Source organism: Xenopus laevis, chromosome 2L (assembly GCF_017654675.1).
Source record: "Xenopus laevis strain J_2021 chromosome 2L, Xenopus_laevis_v10.1, whole genome shotgun sequence".
NCBI classification, from domain to species: Eukaryota; Metazoa; Chordata; class Amphibia; order Anura; family Pipidae; genus Xenopus; species Xenopus laevis.
In genome coordinates, this window is record NC_054373.1 from 17364412 (window position 1) to 17385283 (window position 20872).

General features: G+C 41.3%; 1 protein-coding gene across 1 annotated transcript in view; it reads left to right on the forward strand.

Annotated features, from left to right (window-relative positions):
- Positions 1 to 20872, forward strand: part of adamts5.L (ADAM metallopeptidase with thrombospondin type 1 motif 5 L homeolog) — a 79107-nt gene that overhangs the window by 24434 nt on the left and 33801 nt on the right. Inside the window, exon 3 of the mRNA XM_018245960.2 lies at positions 17057 to 17224. Within this exon, the coding sequence (XP_018101449.1) occupies positions 17057 to 17224 (168 nt within the window). The remainder of the gene's footprint in view (positions 1 to 17056; positions 17225 to 20872) is intronic.

Genomic DNA, 20872 nt, shown 5'->3' on the forward strand with positions numbered 1-20872 from the left:
TTTGAGAATGTTAAAGTGGTTAATCCCCGTGTTCCTAAACGGCAGCTAATTAGAACACTTTATATTTTCGCAGTGATGTGACAAAAAGGTCCAGGATGAGACGAGAACTTCAAAGCAATGGCTATTGAATTTATAGAAAAACAGGATATATATCCATGTTCAGCATAAGTTATTTTAGCCTTGTTCAGAGCAGGACTCATCCGCTAATGGCATCAGTCCTCATGGGCCCAAACACCCCAGACCCAGCCCTGCAACAGCAATCACTTATAGGTTTGGCGCACAGACATGTGGGTAGTTGACCGCAGTCCCAGGGGGCTCAGTATGCTCAGTTTACTCTTGGCCTTGGCATTAAATGGATTTGCCCAAGTCAGCATGAGTGGATTTCATTGAAGTTGTGTGAAAGATAAGCCTGCCCAAACCAACACCAATAAATGTCCTACAACGCAAAGGATGGAGGTATTATACATGGTTATATGCTTCATATACTCCATATTCTATGGGATATACATAAGAGAAGTCTTTAATTAACCTCTCTTAGTACATGGCCATACCATGACCTAACCCAAAGCAACCAATCAGATGTTTCCATTTTTGATGTAAATTGGCCTAGATCAGTAATAACTAACTCCTGATTGGTTGCCATTGGTTATGACACTGTAGCATTGCCAAAAAGGTCAAATAATATTTATGTATATCAATATTTACCTCTCAATGAATAATGGAAACAAAACATTACCCTGCAGAATTAGTTTTCAGACTTCCTTAGCTTTGAGACCACTTTATGATCTAATGTTTGGTCTCGTTTGACCAGCACAAGAGGAGCTATGACATCTTGATTACTCCATGAATTTAAAGTTGTATATTTTCTGTTATCCTGGACATAAAGCATTGAGTTACTTGATGGCCTACTGTATTTTGGCACTGGGGTTTAATGATTGCACATCAATGCACTACATAATGGCCTCCTAGCTGGGCTGGCCCTCCGTAGCCCCTGAAATCAGTTAGTTGCAATGTCAATCCCAGGTACATGCACTGTGAGACATTGTACTCGACATCTAGATATGTCCAGCATGACCTTTGTCCTGGCAGCCATATTGGTCTTCATCCTGTAACCTGGATATGCTCATGGTTATCGTTGTAGCCCCCATATTGGTCTTATACTTTAACCTGACTATGCTCATTGTTATTGTTGTAGCCCCCATATTGGTCTTCACCCTGTAACCTGAATATGCTCATGGTTATTGTTGTAGCCCCCATATTGGTCTTCTCTTCATCCTGTAACCTGAATATGCTCGTGGTTATCGTAGTAGCCCCCATATCTTCATCCTCTAACCTGAATATGCTGACGGTTATCGTTGTAGCTCCCATATTGTTCTTCAGCCTGTAACTTGAATATGCTGATGGTTATTGTTGTAGCCCCCATATTTGTCTTCATCTTTAACCTGAACATATGCAGTAAATACAACTGTCATCTAAGCCAACTAAGGCCATGAACATGCCACAGACTGTCACAAAGACAGCTTTGTACCTCAAGTGGTGTTATAGTCCCACCACAACCAAAATATTATACTGTACATGGCATGGGAGGCTGGTGGGGTTAACTGTTTGTTCCCCACTGCCATAATGGAGTTTTTCTGAAGGACATCAAACACCTGCATTTAAACAACCATCCCCACACATATAAACAACCCTTTCATGTGTATATTTGATCTGCGCTAGTTGTGTATTTTATTTAAAACTGAGATGATAAAACATTGATCCTGTTTGAAGGTCTGTAATTATTTCCCATCCAGGGAAGGACTCTTTGAGTACATACGGGCATCCTAAAATTCACAGCCCCTTCAGCACAAACTGTACCTAAATCCATTTCTGGGGAAAGGAAATAAATCTGGCTTGTCCAATTAGAGACTTGTGTAGAATAGTTAAAATATTCGGCAGTATAAGTAAATGGATGGAGTAAAAACAACTAAAGAGAGAGAGGCTTGGCAAGTAAATACACGGAATCCATTCACAAACACAGGCTCTAACTACAGCTCAAAAAGGAAGTCGGCCTGGCATACAATGGAAAGTAGACGTATTTTAATTACAAAAAATATCCGCACTGGAAAATGTTGTTAAATCCCTTGAAACTGAGCCTTTTATGCAAATCTTGGGCTTCAGTGTTTTCCTCTGCTGAAAACAGTCATACACACCCAAAAACAGGCAAGCATCGTTATACACCTTCATAAGCTCATCCTTATATTGGTAATTCCAGCCGTGTTATAGGTTATATTCTATTTTAGCATAGTTATACATTAAGGGCTAGGCCACACGGGAAGATTTCAGGAAGATTAGTCGCCTGGCGACTAATCGTCGCATCTAATCTCCCTGAATCTTCCCGTGTGGCCCTAGCCTTATACAGGTAGTTAGGGTCACTAACTGCACTTAAAGATACACAGGTCTCAGTCCCTTAAAGAACAAGGAAAAGCTTTATTATTAATATGTGCTAATCTGTTTGGCAACCCCCTCCCCAGTGATTATAGTGATGACCATACACGGCAGATAAAAGCTGCCTATATCTGCCAGTGTATGGGGACTTCCGACGGGTCTCCCTGATTGATATCAGGACAAACATCGGGCAGATATCGATCAGGGACTCGTCAGTGCCAATTGTCTTCATTGTAATCCAATTGTTCAGATTAACCCGATAGGACCCTGCTGTTGGTGAGCATATCGGGGAAAGATCCGCTCGTTTGGCAACAAGCAGATCTTATCGTGAATGGTCACCTTAAGACCCCAAGGTGGTGCTGCACTTTGCTGAAAACTGCACTGGCCCAGGTTCTGCTGGCATTGTTGACTGTAGCAGGGTCCCTGAGTCTAAGGTTAGCTATTATAATAATGGGGGGGTGCCTAACAAATTGCCACTCCCAAATGATTAAGCCTTTCCTTTTTCTTTAAAGGGGTGGTTCACCTTTAAGATGCTTTGTAAGGCTACAAATGTATTGTTATTGGCACTTTTTATTACTGATAGTGGTGGGCGAATAAATTCAGCAGGCATGGATTTGTGCAGAATTTCTGCGTTCCGCAGCCCGCGAATAAATTCGCAAAACTGCGGCAATGATTAGCCGGCAAAAAATCCGCAGCCGCATAAAAAAATTGTTGCGTTTCAATATTGTCGCGCAAATAAAAAATGTCACGAGTCAAAATTATTCAGACACCCATTAACTTTAATGCATTTGGACAAAATAGTCGCGCATATAAAGAGTGTAAATTGACTTCAATGCCTTTCACACATTTCACAAATTTTTTGCCGTTTCCCAAATTTTTTGCTGTTTCACCGTTTCCCAAATTTTTCAGCGAAGCGAAACGGGACATAATCGGCCGTCACGAATTAATGATCTTTCTATTCAGGGCTCTCATATTACAGTCTCTTGTTTCAACCAATGCATGGTTGCTAGGGTAATTGTACCCTTGCAGCGAATTTTCTGAAATTGCCATGTGGAGAGTCACTGAGAGTCACTGAATAAAAAGCTAAATAACTCAAAAACCACAAAAAATAACAAATGAAAACCAATTGCAAATTGTCTCAGAACATCGCTCCCTACATCATACTAAACTTTTTTTTAAAGGAGTAGTACAGCTTAATATTAGCATAATGATATTATGACAGCAGCATCTGGCTTTTGAATCATTTACATATGTTTTGCTGCAAACTCTCAGGGTTAGAAGCTGGTTTCTAGGGCTTAATTATGATAACAAGGAATAAGATGGCACTCCAGTAAAAGGAAGGTAGATTTATTGCAGTAACCTGCCTTTCTATGTGCCTCTGCCCAGCCTGGTGTCCCTTATCAAAGAAATTGTTAAAGTAGAGCTGCCGTGCAACATGATCCCGTATTGATCGCTCCCATTTTTGTCGGTGCACCAAACAGGAAGCTTTTAGACTTTCCAGTCTTGGTTTTATGTTTCTCCCAGACAATACAAGGACCCCGCAGCTCCGTGTATGTGTTGTAAGGATTGCATATCTCTGCCAGGGCTCTGCAGCTGAGCTCTGCGCATTCCAAGGACAGATTCGCTGCTCTCAGCATTTTCAGATGACTTTGTCAGGAAGAGATTTCATGGGCACGGTTTATATTAGTAAGATAATAGGGAGATTTTTCGACACTTTTGAGAACCGTATTTATTATGCATCAATAATAATAATAAATAATAAATGTTTAAACAAGGGCTGTGATTGGCTATTTGAAAGCACCATATGGACTGTCAGACAGGAGACACCTGTTTTTTTATGCAACTAAAAGATACCTCCAAGCCCAAAATTAAAAAATAAGCACCTGCTTTGAGGCCACTAGGAGCAACATCCAAGGAGTTGGAGAGCAACTTGTTGCCACTGGTAGGGGATCAATGCTTTGCTTCAATCAACTTGGTGCTTTTTTTACCCACAATACAGTGTTTTATTCCCATAATTCCAGATGTGAGGTGGGAGTTGTGTCATCAAAAACACATGCAACTCCCCTTACACATATAATTGCTATGCATTAAATAATATTCCAGAGTAGCCCCCACCCATAAGAACATTGCATATCTTTAGTGTCATGACTAAAGCATTGATTGACTCTGAAATTAACACAGAGAGAGAGTTAAAGACAAAAGGTCATATCAGGATGAAACAAAATGGCACTGAGAATTAGATCACAGTGTGGGAAAGGTTTAATAAAGTTGGAATGCTTTGTTACCATTTCCTTAATCATGTGTGAAGTCCCATTTCCTTGGCCTTTGTGAGAGAGGTGTGAACTTCAGCACCTCTCCTAGAGTTCCTCTCGTTACAATGCCGGTGTCAAGTCCAGTTGCCATATCAGTGCTAATCGAAATTGCTACTCAAATCCCCGCTGAGCACATTTCCTCTGCACCACACCTACAATGTATGTCTTTTGTTTTGAAGGAAGCCCGAGGGGTCATGCTAAATGGCATGTCAGAGGAGAAACAGCCTTCCTTCTCAATAAGGAAAAATATCTGAGGTTGTACAAGGAACATGCAAGCTAACGTTCAAAGTGTGGTCTTTAAAAAAAAAAAAAGAATGATGTTACCTGGGTTTGAACTTGGGTTTGAACTTGGGGTTGAACTTGGTAGGCCCATGTGTTTTCTCTTCTGCAGAAATACAATGTTAATTATCAAACTCTGAGTGATGCTGACACCTTCCAATTTAATTGTTACCAGTATACTAAAAACTAGTCCTTCTTTCTTCCTTTCTTGCTCCTTCACCATTGCCCAGCTATTGTGGCTCTAGGAGAACTGAGGTGTTCTAAAGAATGAGAATGGCTCTGTCTATTACAGACAGTGGCTGAGACAAATATGGATCACCCAGAAATAAGGAGGATTCAAGTGTCACCAGTAGATGCCATTCTTATGAAAGGAAAACTATGACAGATGGAGAAGGTTCTCCCTGATAGCACTCTGCTAGGGAAATTACCTAGTGTGCCAATGTTCTTAGGGTGCAGGCCCTTCCATCCATCACACTGGACTGGGTAGAAATGTAACTCCAGTCTGCTAGAGCAGTGGTCCCAACCTTTTTTTTTTTTTTTTTACCTGTGAGTCACTTTCAATTGGGGAGCAATAGAAGCATGACTATAGTTTCTGGTGGTGCTAAATAAGGGCTGTGATTGGCTATTTGGTGGCCTCTGCATGGACTGGCAGCCTACAGGAGGCTCTCAAGTGGCAGTATATCTGGTTTATATGCAACCAAAACTCACCTCCAAGTCAGAAAATCCAAATTAAGCACCTTCTTTAAGGCCACTGGGAGCAACATCCAAGGAGCACCAAAACTAAAAATAGGAGTACAGGACACAATATATGTGCTCACCAAGTAGAAAAGTGGTCCAGGTGCACCAGCCCCTCAGCTTAGGGAGTGGATAACCAATAGAAAATCAAAGGGGGCATCCAGGCACTCAAAAAGAAATTCACAAGGGCCTCCAAATATAACATGAAAAATATATTATTTAGTGTAGATTAATTAAAAAAGGAACAATATATCCACTGGCCCTAAGGGTCATATTTACTCGAGTGTGAAGTGGCTAAGGCTAGCGTCAATTCGCTAGCATTACCCGCAGGGACATTGCCAATTTACTAACGGGCGCAGGCATAACTTCGCTAGCGAAAGAGATAGACGGTAGCGGTCATTCGCACTCTATCGCCAGGCGACAATTAGCTCTGGCGAATGGACGTTACTCCGCAAATTTAATGAAATGCGGATTTTACTGAACGTTACCTCTTTCGCCAGTTTAGACCAGGTGAAGTGCACTGGAGTGCATAGATCTTCCTCAATCTTCTGTTACTTACATCATATTTTTAAGTGAAAAAAGCTTCCAAAAAAGTCCAAAAAACACTGGTGTCTTTTCCTTAGCCTGCAAAAGTCCTTACTTTTTTTTTTGGGTAACCGGGTTCCCCCATACATTTTCTAACATATGGGACATTAACTATACAGTGGGCTCATGTGTAGGGCATTACATGAAGGTTCCCTGGACTTGCGTAATATAATGCATTTGCTGCAACATATGCGTTGATTCAACTTTAAATTTCCTGCCATATGCAAATTAACCTGAGTGCAAAACATCTAGCAAATTTGTGCTAGGCAGAATGAACGCTAGCGCATCTTCGCTTTCAATTGATCGCATTGCCGAAATAACGCTAGTGAAACATTCGGCGCCCACAATGAAACTCTTCATTCCAGTGAATTAACATTGTCTGAGTGAACTTTCGACTGCCGAAGTGTAACGATGGGTGCAAAGCGGTTGCTGGTGAATTTTGGCACTCAAGTAAATCTTCCCCAATGTGTCATGGATAGAGCCACATAGACTACTAAAGCGGGTCAATAATATTGTACAAAACTTAATTTACCATCCCAGGCCGAGAACAAAGGGTCTCATTTACGATAGATGCAGTCTTTGCACATGTTGAGGTTATTCATGTGTTCAAAGATGTTCTTTGGACTTTCCTATTGTTACTCTCGTTGCTAGTCCAGGCAGGTAGGTAGTAAATATTTCATTATAAAATCCCTTTCGATATAAAAAACTATTTATCTGGGTCAGCGTTGTTTGCTATATTCCTGGTGCAGGCTGGGGGTGTCAGGGGCCTACAAGTCAGAAGACTAAAATCTATTTAACAAGTCATTTAACATGCTTAAAACAATGTTATTCCTAGTGAGGCCTTATTAGGTGATCAGTCATGATGACTGCTTGAATTCCCTTAATGAAACAAATTTCACTAAGTACGTCATGCCGGGCTGAGAAAGAAAAGCCGACGCAAGATGGCTTACAGGTGGCTATGTCAGATATGCACGGATTTCAGGCAATCAGAAGCAGCAAAGTGCTTTGTCAAGAAATAAACAGCAAGTGTAAACAGCCGAGTTTAATATTTTACATCAAATTCTTGGCTTTCCCTTGAATCTATTAAATAACATGTAACGGTCATAATGATTCCACCTGCTGCCCACATGTTGGAGGAATGAGCGTCTCAGTGGAAAGAAGCCTCGTCTGTGAGCGTTGGGTACAATTTAATTCAATAATCAAGCTTGCTATTTTAATCCTACTCAATATTTCCCAAAACGTTTGTCTCCAAACAGGCTTTGATTGGCTGTAGCACTGGTGGGCCCGGTGGACTGGATAAAAAAAAATACACGTCTGACAATCTAAAAATCAAAGAAGAATGTTCAGCCAAACTGTTAGGAAATGTCTCAGACACAACACTATCTACGCTCTGTTTTTGCAGTGGTTTGAGGTTTATTATTATTTTTTCTTTTACGCCTTTTGCTGATCTATGTAGAAGTTTATCCTGACGGACGGGGGGAAATGAAACAGGACTTTATTTTGAAAGCTGTACTCTATCCTGATACAGGTTACCTTAAAACAATTCAGCAGGGGTAAAGAGAAGGTTACGGGCGGGCTCCTCTGAAAGATGTGGGAAAGACAAGACTTCTTGTCCTTTGATCATTGTATAATTATCAGTTCTGATGTTCCGCTGGATATTTAGAAGCTGAATGTAAGATTATGCTTATTGTGAATGGGCTTGCCTTAGTGGTTTGAGCTTCCTTTATGGGACATCCAGTCTTCCTGCTCTCTTGGTGCACATATGTCATTACAATATGTGAGTTCCTAAAGTATTTTGAGTAAAGTGATACAAAGCTAATAGTTTGCACCTGGTCTAATAACCTACTATAGAACCAGCCAAAGGTTTACTGGACATCTACATTATTTGAAAGCAAACTGTTATGGTGACTATTAGCTCCCAAACCTGGTCTTAGTGGTAATTTCATATTGTAATTCATTAGCATCATTGTAGGATACCATAGTACTCACCTGACCATGGTTTGGTGGCACTTTTTAGAATGGGTTATTTCTCCTTTTGTAAATCTGTTTTTGCTGCCTGCCGATAACCACTGCTTGATTAATGGATTTAACTGTTCAGTGACGGAACCGAACACTTGACAAGTTATCAACATTGTTGACTCTGTTGACCTATATCTGTTGACCATTGTGTTCTTTCTGAACCTGGGGTGACATGCAGTTCAACCTGCTTTTTTACATGAAGATGTGCGTATGTCCTGGGGACCATAGAGAAGAGAAAACGAAAAAGCTAGTTTTATAGGTAAATTACTTAAAGGAGAAGGAAAGGTTAAAACTAAGTAAGCCTTATAAGAAAGGTCCACCTAAATACACCAGTAAACCTTCAAAGTAATGCTGCTCTGAGTCCTCTATCAATAGAAACACAGCATTTCTTTCCTTCTATTGTGTACTCATGGGCTTCTGTATCAGACTTCCTGTTTTCAGCTTAAACCTCCTTGCCCTGGGCGTGAGCATGCTCAGTTTGCTCCTCTTCCCCCCTCCTCCCTTCTCTGCTGTAATCTGAGCCCAGAGCTATAAGTGAGCAGGGAGAGACTCAGGCAGGAAGTGATGTCACACCAAGCTACTATGACAGCTGCTATCCTAAACAAACAGAGAGTTTCTAGAGCTTTTTATGGTAAAACATTCTGCAGAATAAATATAGCATTCTAGCTTGCACTATTGCAGCTAATCTATTGGCAATAAAATGCCTCCATAGCTTTCCTTCTTCTTTAAGTACAGGGTAGATATTTAACTCAGATATCTACTACTTAGTCATCTTGGTTATCTTATTGTAAAATGATAGTTCCTTAAATGCAGTAAACAGATTAATAGTCCACATAACCATTTGTGGGCCAATCAGCAAGTTCCAACTACGTTCTCTGACATCCATTGACAATTCAATTTATTTGTAACTCATGGATTCCCATGTGGGAGCTCACATCGGAGCTGATAAAGTTGGATAAGTAGCCTACAAAGCCCCAGATAAAAGATTTATAAATAATGACTATTTATGTAACTTATATATGATAAGTGAGACATAATTTAACAGTATTTTGGACCCGTCTTGACTGGTTACCTACTTACTACATTAGGTCACACCCCTTGACCACTTGTTGGTCCTCCTTCGTGAGTATTTAAGGGGGTAAATACAATAGAGTAGGAGTTCCTATACTTTACTAATGCAAGGTCTACTTTTAGCAGTGATGTCCCATTAGGATCTACAGCCATGAAAGCAGTGTTAGCATTCTGTTCCATGGAAAATATTACTTAAATGTTGATTTAACAAACAAGGATTTCTTATGTAACCTAAATGTAATAAATGTCTGAATGAAAAGCATGAAACAAGAGGGTGATTTAGACAAGCTGTTTGTTGACACTTCATTGAGATCTACTGATCAGCAGCTAAAGGTCTACTGGTAAATCCTGATCTACCTTTTGGGCACCTCTGCAATAGAAGATTGGAAGGTGGAGATCAGAACAATGGGAAAAGTTAATTTTGTGGATAACATCATTTTTGAAAGGCAAGACACTTGCTTAATATTTCCATAAAGTGAATGCAAAGAAAAGCTAATTCCGAAGGTTTGGTGGCACCTTAAGTGATTAGTTGGAATGCACTAAATCCCTTTGCACCATACATTTTATTTAATTCAGTTTAATTGTTTTAGTTCAGTGATGCTGATTTGACGACATATGCTGTACAGGAGAGACTTGCTATCAGATAACATAATATAGATCACACTGGGATAAAAAAACATTATAAACGGAATCTTAATCAAATGCTGAGAGATGCTTGCTGAACAGAGAATATTGCCACATTGCCATACTTGAAAATCAAGGGGAAACATATTTTCCCAAAAGCAAACTTGGAAGTGGCTAAAACATTTATAGCATTTCTTTGAATTACAGAACTTTACAAGCAATCAGTTATATATGATGGCTGTCCACCTGACATTCATACTTTTGTGTCCACTCAGGCCCAGACTGGCAATCTGTGGGTTCTGGCAAATGCCAGAGGGGCTGCCATAAGATGCCATAGAAAGTCACATTTAGTGGGCTGGTAAGGAGCTGATTGGGCCCCTCTATTATTGGAATGGCAGGGCCTTTTTCAAGTCCCAGTCCAGACCTGTGTCCACTGCATCTATAAATGATGGGCATTCAGTGGTACAATGGCTTGTGTGGCTGTGAATAAGCATTGAAAGGCACTGATGTTGTCTAATGTGCAACTAAAGGCCCCCATACACGGGCTGATAAAAGACCAAGTCGGCAGCTTATTGGCCTGTGTGTGGGGCCATCCGACGGGCCCTAGGGCCCATGATTGGATCAGTCCAATATCGTCCACCTCAATGTGGGCATATCGGGGAGAGATCAGCTCATTTGGTGACATTGCTAAACGAGCGGATCGCCCTGTGTATGGCCACCTTTAGAGCTCAGGAGTCTGTTGAATTTTATATATCAAAGGCAGTTAGCAATAACAGTGTTGTGTTGTAACTGTGATTCCAGTGCTGTTACAATACAGCCATTGGGCTTCTTCAATGGCCTGCTAGGGCAGATATAAAAGGAGACTTGATTTAGCATCCCTGCTGTAAAGAGTCCAAGTATCACTGATTCCAAATTAATAGTTCTACTTATACAATATAAGTAAGCCTGAATAAGGGAGCACCACCCCTAAATCAAAGAGAAACAGACAAATGGTGTGCAGGGTTATATGGATAAATAGTAGCACAAAAGAGAAAAAGATTAACCCTTAAAGTTGCACCACCCCATCTTTAAATCCGAGGACTCAAGGAACAATAAAACGTAACTTTTAATAAATGAATTAAAACCGTAAGTCCAGAGGAGCGTTTAAAATAAGGTTAGGGACAGGGAGGCAAAAAACCCGAATTCAAATGGGCAAAAAAGTACACAGCATACAGTGGGTGTTTGGGATGTCAAAGAGTAACCCACGAGCCTACAAATGTAAATACTGGTAAGTCACATACAATAATTTAACAGCCATAAGTCGGGGTAAACCTTGTATGATGGCTTTTAGGCCTTAAAATATCCACCACCCCTTCACCCTCAAGCACACCCTCCCATAGCCAAAGAGAGAGAAGCCAGTGTATATGGCTGTATGTCGATTAACCCTGAATTAAATCAGGTAAATTAAATACATAAACTGCCAACCCTGGCATGCGAGTGCTGGTAGGCAGCAGAGTTTAGTTAATAAGCCATAGACTGAGATAGGGATTAACAGAAAGCGCAATCAGGTCTGGTGCACCACCCCTTCACCCTCAAGCGCCCCCTCCCCTCCAAAGTAAGCAACCAAAGTAGCCGTATTCAATTAGTTTTAGATTTAAATGGAGGTAAAGATTCTATCCCAGCCACAAAATCACCGTCGAGAACCCACCCCTTCACCCACAGAGCTTCCCACCCGTTTCTGCTGTGAAGCGGTAGCCCAAAGATAAACAACCAAAGTAGCCGTGTTCAATTAGTTTTAGATTTAAATGGAGGTTAAGCTTCTATCCCAGCCACAAAATCACCGTCGAGAACCCACCCCTTCACCCACAGAGCTTCCCACCCGTTTCTGCTGTGAAGCGGTAGCCCAAAGATAAACAACCAAAGTAGCCGTGTTCAATTAGTTTTAGATTTAAATGGAGGTTAAGCTTCTATCCCAGCCACAAAATCACCGTCGAGAACCCACCCCTTCACCCACAGAGCTTCCCACCCGTTTCTGCTGTGAAGCGGTAGCCCAAAGATTCTTTGTAGATTCAGCCCCCCTGCCTAACAATTCTAAAATGCGCCTGACGCGCGTTTCACCTGCATATCACAGCCTTTGACAAAGCCTGTGATATGCACCGTATGTATGTATGTGCACTGTGATGTGCACCGTAGCTTAGCTGCCAATTTAGCGGTTAAAAAACTGGGAACTATAAGGAACCTTATTTAAGCACGCAGTGGGTTAGAGGACTAGGGGGGAAAGAACGGATGATATTTTCTTGGTGGGGGAACCCATCCTCATACCGTCCTGTGCAGCGGATCTGTCAGTGTGATGTGTCGCTTTCGTAGTGTCTAGGGAATAGGCCATAACGCTTTAGGTGTCTCTGAGAGGACACAGTGTCAGTAAAACTTTGCGCACACCATACTGTACAGTGGCTGACATATCACGCTCGACATCAAGGGGCACCTCCCCATAACCCCCAATCCTCGCTCACCTTCGCTCAGTCACTTTGGAGATCACTGCAACAGTGCTAACTTTTCCTTAACGCACTCCCTGACTACTATTCAGCCATTATAGGGAAACGGGTGTCGTGAGATCGATATGGGAACAGTCTAAGGAAACACTTACACTGTCACCCCTTTTCATACAAAATCCAGATCCGATTTCCACCTTTGTCTTTTAATTGTTTTTAGTGGTTTTAATAATTAATTCCCTTTCAACCAATGAATTTTTAGTAGATGAAATAAAAGTTACTTTTTATGATGTCTCTTTAATCAGTCCAAGCCGCAGGCTCAAACAATTTTCCATGTTCACAATCAAGCACTATGCACTTTAAATATCTGAGTCACTATGAATTGTTTAATAATGCACTTTATTTGATCCTGTTTTTGATAATCACAGATTGATTGGAATGATCACAACACGAACACAATAATTTATTTATTTATATTCATGCAAAGTTGATTGCCTTAAGCAGGTAGACACAACGTTTAACACAAGGGTAATTTAGGATTGTGCGACGTCATATACTCCGCTTTCTGTCTCTCCTTTGAGCACCAAACCAAGTATTGCTTACATACCAACAGATAACATGTTCTCCTACATTAAATGCAAAGTCAGCATTGCGTTTGCTAATTCATGGAGAACATTGGTTGAATATCACTACACGTTAGGGCAGCTTCCCTTCCTCCTCACCATCATTAACACATCAGCAGCAGATTTAAAGTGGGCCACACACTGCCAATGTATTTGTTGCTTTGTGAGAAGACTGTTTCAATATTGGTCAATATTTGGTCCCAGTACCTGAAAGACATTAGCTCATATTCAAGCATATTTTTCATTATACGGGCTCAGAAATCCAGGACCGATTATTGCCTCACTCTTTGATTTCAAGGCAAAGCAGCAATGATTAAGATAGGTACAGTATCATTACAGCCAGTTTGTCCTACATTTGGTGAGTCTGGCCATAGGTGTGATTACTCAGTGGTCAAGTTGTAGAAGAAAGGTTCACTTTGTTAGTGATCAGCATAAAAGTGAATATGTATAGTTGAAATATTGAGTAGGTTTTCTAGTCTGAAAGGCTGAATTGGCTAGTTCTGTGTTTGTACAGATATGGGATCTGTTATCCAGAAACCCATTATACAGAAAGTTCCAAATTACAGGATGGCATCTCCAATTGACTCCATTTTATCCAAATAATTCAGATTTTATTTCCTTTTTCCCTATAATAATAAAGCAGTACCTTGTATTTGATCCAAACAAAGATATAATTAATCCTTATTGGAAGCAAAACCAATATTATTGAATTAAATGTTTATTTAATGTTTAAATGATTCTCTTGTAGACTTAAGGTATGAAGATCCAAATTACAGAAAGACAGGGAAAGCCCCAGGTCCTGAGCATTCCAGATAACAGGTCCAATGCCTGTATGCTAAAATTATAACTATTCACTAATTCAGTCTATTTGACTTGTACATTTATTGATTGAGCAAGGTGAACATCTTGTCGTCTTGATCAAACCATGTGCATCCTAACAGTGATGTGGTTATTTGGTTGTCTGTACTGTAATGATATTTATTTGGTTCAATAGAGTCGAATATATCTGTCCGGGTGTGGGCCGGTGAAGAACAGAAGATTACAACACATGGTTAGCACATGTTCTACACTTAGGCACTGTGGTTGTAAAGGTATATAGTTGGCTGAATGTGTCTGCCCTTTGGATTTGAGTAAGCCAATATCGAGTTGTTTACATAACCATGAGTCTCAAACACTGGAGAGCTATGCCATTTCTACACCGTGAAGCCAGTTTAAAAATACTACAATATTAGGTGGACCCATTGACAAAGGTGTTTCTAGGTTCCTATGAGACCAGACAGGGAGAAGAGCTTGTGAAATGGCTGGTAGGGAAGGGCGATGTTCTAATCCAAGAATCCTCTAACTCAGTGATCATCAAGCAGTGGCTGGGCATCATGTTGCCCCTTGGCAACCCCTTGGATGTTGCTCCCAGTGGCCTCAAAGTAGGTGCTTATTTTTGAATTCCTGGAGGCAAGTTTTGGTTGTATAAAGCCAAATGTACTGCCAAATAGAGCCTCCTACTAAATAGCAAATAACATCCATTATTTGCCACCCCCCATGCTTATGTTGTTCCCCAACTCTTTTTTACATTAGAATGTGGCTCGTGGGTACAGAAGGTTGGGGACCCCCGCTCGAGCTTAATGCTGATACGCCTTGAGGCAATGTTTAAAGCCAACGATGTTGAGGGTTGTGAACCAGAAGTTAGGTGGAAATTTTGTGGATACTTTAAAATAAAGATGAACCACATAAAAGGAAAATAATTACATAAATTAACCAATATAAGGCGCACTCCACAAAGAATTAAGTGCTAAGAACCTTCGCTCATTTCAAGACTTTTTATCTTAATTCATTCTGAAAATGTTTAAAGAACCTCATACTTCTCAAGTTTAAGCCCAGAAAACATGTTACCCGATACTTGACATGTGTTTTCTAACAAATCCCTGTTAATTTTGGCATTCCGCACATGGAAAAGAAACTAAGGTGACAAGAAGCAATTACGTAACTATTACCAGGGGGATACGCTTGAACCAATTAGTCCTGTGAGGCAGTTTAATTAAATAGTAAGTAGCACACCTGCAACATGTCTACAGTTGTGTTTTGTTGACTTTCCCTGACCACATCGCATTCTTTGCTGCTAGTATAACTGCTTGGGAAAGAGCGGGCAGCCTCTCTATCACTCTCTGTCTTCTCTGATGCCATTTATAGTGTGATTTATAAGAATGGAACCCAATGAGACCACCGACTCTCTAATCATTCATTTACTACAAGCATCAAAAAAAGTTGAATCAGTAAAAATATTATTCATTTGAAATGCAAATGATTCACAGAGAAATGTGCTGATTTGGAAGATCTATAAACTGGTTCATGAGTCATTGCTATAAATAGGTTCGGAATAGAATTTTTTGATGTGAACATCAAATTTGCATTTTTACATTATCATCCATTTATAAGAACCCCTAGTACTCAAAACACTTTGTATCAGCTGACAAATCTCTGTGTAATTCTCATGGTTCAAAACAAATGACTTTTTTGCCGAAAGGCTGTTCACCTTTAAGTTAACTTTTAGTATGATGCAGAGAGTGATATTCTGAGACAATTTGCAATTGGTTTTCATTTTGTATTATTTGTGGTTTTTGAGTTGTTTAGCTTTTTATTCAGCAGCTCTCCAGCATTTTCAGCAATTTGTTTGCTATGGTCCAAATTACTCTAGCAACCATGCACTTAATTGGAAAAGAGACTGGAATATGAATAGGAGAGGCCTGAATAGAAAGATCAGTAATAAAAAGTAGCAATAAATATAAATGTCTAGCCTTACAGAGCATTTGTTTATTAGATAGGGTCAGTGACCAACATTTTGAAGCTAGGAACAGTCAGAAGCAGAAGGCAAATAATAATAAAAAAAAACTATAGTAAATAAATAATAACAACCAATTGAAAAGTTGCTTAGAATTGGCCATTCTACAACATACTAAAAGCTAACATAAAGGTGAACCATCCCTTTACATTTTATAAAAAAAAAGGCTCATTTATACATTTGCAAGTGCTGAACTGAGGAATGGAGATATGGGTTTGTCTTATGGAACCCATAGCACTGCCCTAAATATTGGAGGTCTGTGCAATTGACCCCTGAGGCCTTGTGTTAAAGGGTTATAATGTATTGTACAATTCCATAGATGCCCCCCCCCCAGGTCAACTAAAACATCTAAAATTGATCTCACAGGCCTTGTGTTAAAAGGTTATAATATATTGTATGATTCCATACTTTACTCAAGGTCATGTAAAACACGTACTTGACAGACGAATTGTGCCTGGGTTGAAGATGATATTTGTGCATAAATAGAAGTTCAATTTTAGAAATGTAATTTAGTTCAGGGAATAGAAAAGAAAACACAGCATTATTGTTACTAAAGAGAGGGGAATTCCAGTATTATAGGGAAGTTGGGTCTTTTTGCATGGGAAGAATAGACCCAGGACGAGACTCCATGATAAATGGAGTTTTGGCATTTTTTTGTACCAGACACAAACATTTGCGTGATTGATTTCTGCATGTGGGAGCTTGCCGCTGCATAGTCTATCACATTTCTGTTGTCCATATGTGTTATGTTAGAAAATTGTTGAGCTCAGTTGACAGAAGCCATCATCAGAGACTCTGATTAGAAGGTCAGCATTTGCTCAAAGGGATCATGTCCCATGAAATTCACACGCATTGCTTGGTTGCACCTTGTGCTATTAGGAGTATGTGTAAGGAATTTGTGGCTACGTCTAAAAAAGCTTTAAAGTAACTTTATTTTACAGCTTATTCATTTTTTTCTGTGAATTATACATCACATAGGAACCCTATTCTCTATTCTCTATTTTTCTTTTTACTTTCTGAGCTTTCAAAGATAGCAAATCTTCTATTAAATCCCAACCGTATTTTCCTAATTCCTAGGACACCTTCTTGGACTTTCCCATGACGACTCGAAGTTCTGCGAGGAAAACTTTGGCTCCCTGGAAGACAAACGCCTTATGTCATCGGTACTGACGAGCATTGATGCTTCGAAACCTTGGTCAAAGTGCACCTCGGCGACAATCACCGATTTCTTGGACGACGGCCACGGTAAGAACACGATAATATACAAACCGCTCTCAAAATATTACACCCTGTTCATTACAGTCATTGACAGCTGTCAAGTCTGCATGAAAATTACTGCCGGTTGGCCTGCATCAAGTAAAATAATATAAGATATACTTTATTGCATGAAATCTAAATTTTAAGGCTAATAATGACTTAATAGCTGTTGTGTGTTGTTTTTGTAACAACACACAAACAGTTGTAAAATTATAGGGGGTAGACTGTATACACTTTATACATTGAGGTAGTAGATTCAGCAATACTTATACAACATGCACATTAATTGTTAATCTAACCACGGATGTAGCTCTAGCATGCAGGATACTCAGTGGTTTATCAAGGGAATGGCCTACTACACTACTACACTGAAGTCCTCAATCTGGCAGGTGCAGATTGTGGAACCTTAGCCCAATGAATTCCCTTTAGTCAAGCTCAGAAGGGCTCTTGCTCCCTATCTGTGATTATCTTACATACCTGGGGTGTACTGTGACAGTCTTACACTTATTAACCCCATTCAAGTGGTCAAGGATTTTTTACCTTAAGGTCCAACCTCTTCTGAGGTCTACCTTCACCTCAGGCCCTCTGGCACCTTCAGCCCCTGCTATGGTGAAGCCCAAAAAGGCACTGCACACATGTTTCCTCCCATTATATACTCTGGGGATCCACAAACCCCTGTACCAATGGAGAATACTTCCATCCTGCAGGGCATATGGTCAGGTGCCTCCCGAAGAATAGGGAAGAGAAGTAAAAATACTTCACCTAGCTTCAGAGTTGGAATTATAGGAATGGGTTTGGTGCCTCCTATCTGAGCATGTGATGGGGAAATTACATAAATCAGGGAAGTGCCAAACACACCTCCAGCAGTTGCTGATCTCTGAATTCCCTGATTCCTTTTGGCTGCTGGTGGTATGCTGGTATTCTGGGAGGACCAAAAGAGCTAATGGTGGAGGAGGGCTTGGATTGCTCCTACTAGTAATGCATCTTTGCATCACAGGTAAGTTGTATTCTGTTGGTGCGATCAAGGGCGATTCTTTAACCATTGCCACTCTGAGGCGACTTTCACAATGCCACCTCCCCTGCCCCACATTCACCTTTCCAGAGGGTCCACGATGGTCCAGGTCAGAGAGCATAATTGCGTAATCCTGGTTTCATAACCGTAAATTTGGTTCTTAAAGTTACTCAGAGCAGCTCTTTTTTTTTTGTCGCCCCTGGTATCCGCCCCTGGGTGCGATACTCATTGTGTCAAAAAGAGAGTATCCTCAGGTGATGTTAGTCAGCTGAGTGTGTAGGCAAGGAACATGTAAGGCTTCCTTGTGCCTGTGCACCCTGTACTTTGCACCTCCCACCTCGCCTGTAACTAGGCACCCTATCATTAAATGTGCCAGGCATTTTTAGTCTATACAATGACCTTAATATTGATTGCTAAAAAGGAGCCCTGGAGTTCAGGACAGTGCCTTTCATTACAGTCTGGCTCCCCACAAACACAACTGACACAACTGACACAACAGCGCATCTCTGTTACTCTGTTACTTATCTCTCTTGACTCAAGACGCAGTTCAGCTCCTGCTAAATCAAAGGAGACCTACTTTTTCCCAGCGACTTGCAGTCCTGGAAGGTCCCTGCCACTAGGAATTAAAATTGTTTGCAACTGCTGAAGTATCCCGGTCTGTTTGCCCCGTAGGAAACAATTAGAGCTATTTTGTGAGAACTGTTGCCAGCAGCATATCTAGACTTAAGAGTCACCAGTGCAGATTCAGCTTCAGACGTCTTCCAAAAACGTCCTTGTGTTCTGTAAACAGCTTGTTTGTAAAATGTTTTGCCTTATAAGCCTCTGTCTTTTCTATTCTGTTCTCTATAACAGTATTGCTTAGTCCGACAGTTCATTATTATTTTACAAGTGAGAAAGTACAGCAAAAAGTGACAATATAACCTAATTCTTTGCAATATATTATCAGTATCACATTGGAACCCGACCCTAGAGAACCTGAAATAAGGAGCCTCAGGCCTCCTGCATCAAAGCTGTCCCTTGGTGGAGAGAACATTAAAAAACAGTATTACATTTCATACATGAAAAATATCATTGAGTAATATCAGGGTTGTCCAGCCTGCAGACCTCAGAATGTTGATAAACTTTACGTACCAGCATCTTGCATTGCTTGCATTGTCAGGACTTACTTCTTCTCTGTTTAAGGGGTCATTTACAAAGACCCTGGACTAAAGTTCAAGAGCTCTGAGGGGGGCAAAGAAATGCCCCTTAGGTGTCAGACCACTTCTGCGATTGGTGTATTTTTGTTTAAATATTTGTAGCATGGCTCTGTAAAGTTAGCCTATGATTAAGTGTTTATCATGAAACGTGTAAGGCTGTGGACACAATAAACTTTTCACTTTGAATTTATCTGCCTGGTGGAAGATTGCCTTCATTGAGTGCCCACTTTTTGGTTTGTCCTCTCCCCGTGCTGAGTGCTTAGAGCGGTGCACCTGGGCCTCTTCCTTAGTGTGTGAGTTATCAATTTCTACTTGCCGACCCTAAACTACAGATTTACTATCACTTCTGTTTGGGATCGCTTCTCGGGCTTTTGGCTAAGATCAAGTGTAGTACCTTTGGAACCACTTGGTCCTCTGACTGGCAAGACCAAAGAGGAGTATCTGTTCTAATGCTCCTATCTGAAGAACAGAGAAACCATTGGTCCTCTGGACTAAGCTTGATGCTCCCATGAGGGTGGCCCCTGACTTGCGTTTTGAGTTAGGGGAGATGCACATGCTCCCATGCTTAATCAAGCTTCACTTCCTTTGCTCTTACCATTAAGGGCTATTCCACACGGGGAGATAGCCACGCGTTTGCGGTCGCGGCGACAAAGCGCCGCGCCAGTCGCCGCGACCGGCGCAGGCGACAGTTTTGTATGGGCGCCTATGTAAAAACGCCTGTGCTAACCACACGAGGCGATGCGCTTTTCAACAGTCGCCTGAAAATGCCTCACCAAGCTTTTTCAGGCGACTGTTGAAAAGCGCATCGCCTCGTGTGGTTAGCACAGGCGTTTTTACATAGGCGCCCATACAAACCTGTCGCCTGCGCCGGTCGCGGCGACTGGCGCGGCGCTTTGTCGCCGCGACCGCAAACGCGTGCCTATCTCCCCGTGTGGACTAGCCCTAAGTGGGCAGGAAGTCTTTTCTTTTTCTGGCTGCCAACCAGAGCCTTGCAGAACGCAACCAATGGCCTTGCACCGCCCACTGCAGCACCTTTTTTGTGTCTGGTTTGAGCACCCTGGATGGAGTCACGGTCTTTTGGCTGGACTCGCAGGCCATGACACGCCCTGGGGGAAGCTTTGGCAGAACCCAGGGTAGACGGGACTCCCCCTAGCTTTGGCGAAGGGGAGTCCAAACGTCCCCAAACCCCTTCGGGGGGACGGGGTGGTGGGCCCTCCCTAGCTTCAGTGAAGGGGGACCCTCCCGTTCGAGCTGTTCGCTGGCAGTAGCTGGGAACAGCTTGGGCAACGGAGCCCATGCCTTAGGGTAGGACTCAGAAGGATGATTCAATATCATCACTTCTGTTTGGGGTCTGGCTGTGGTCTGCACATTGTGGTGGACAAAAAATCCAGTGCATAATGAAGAATTTAGCACTGGCAAACACAAGTT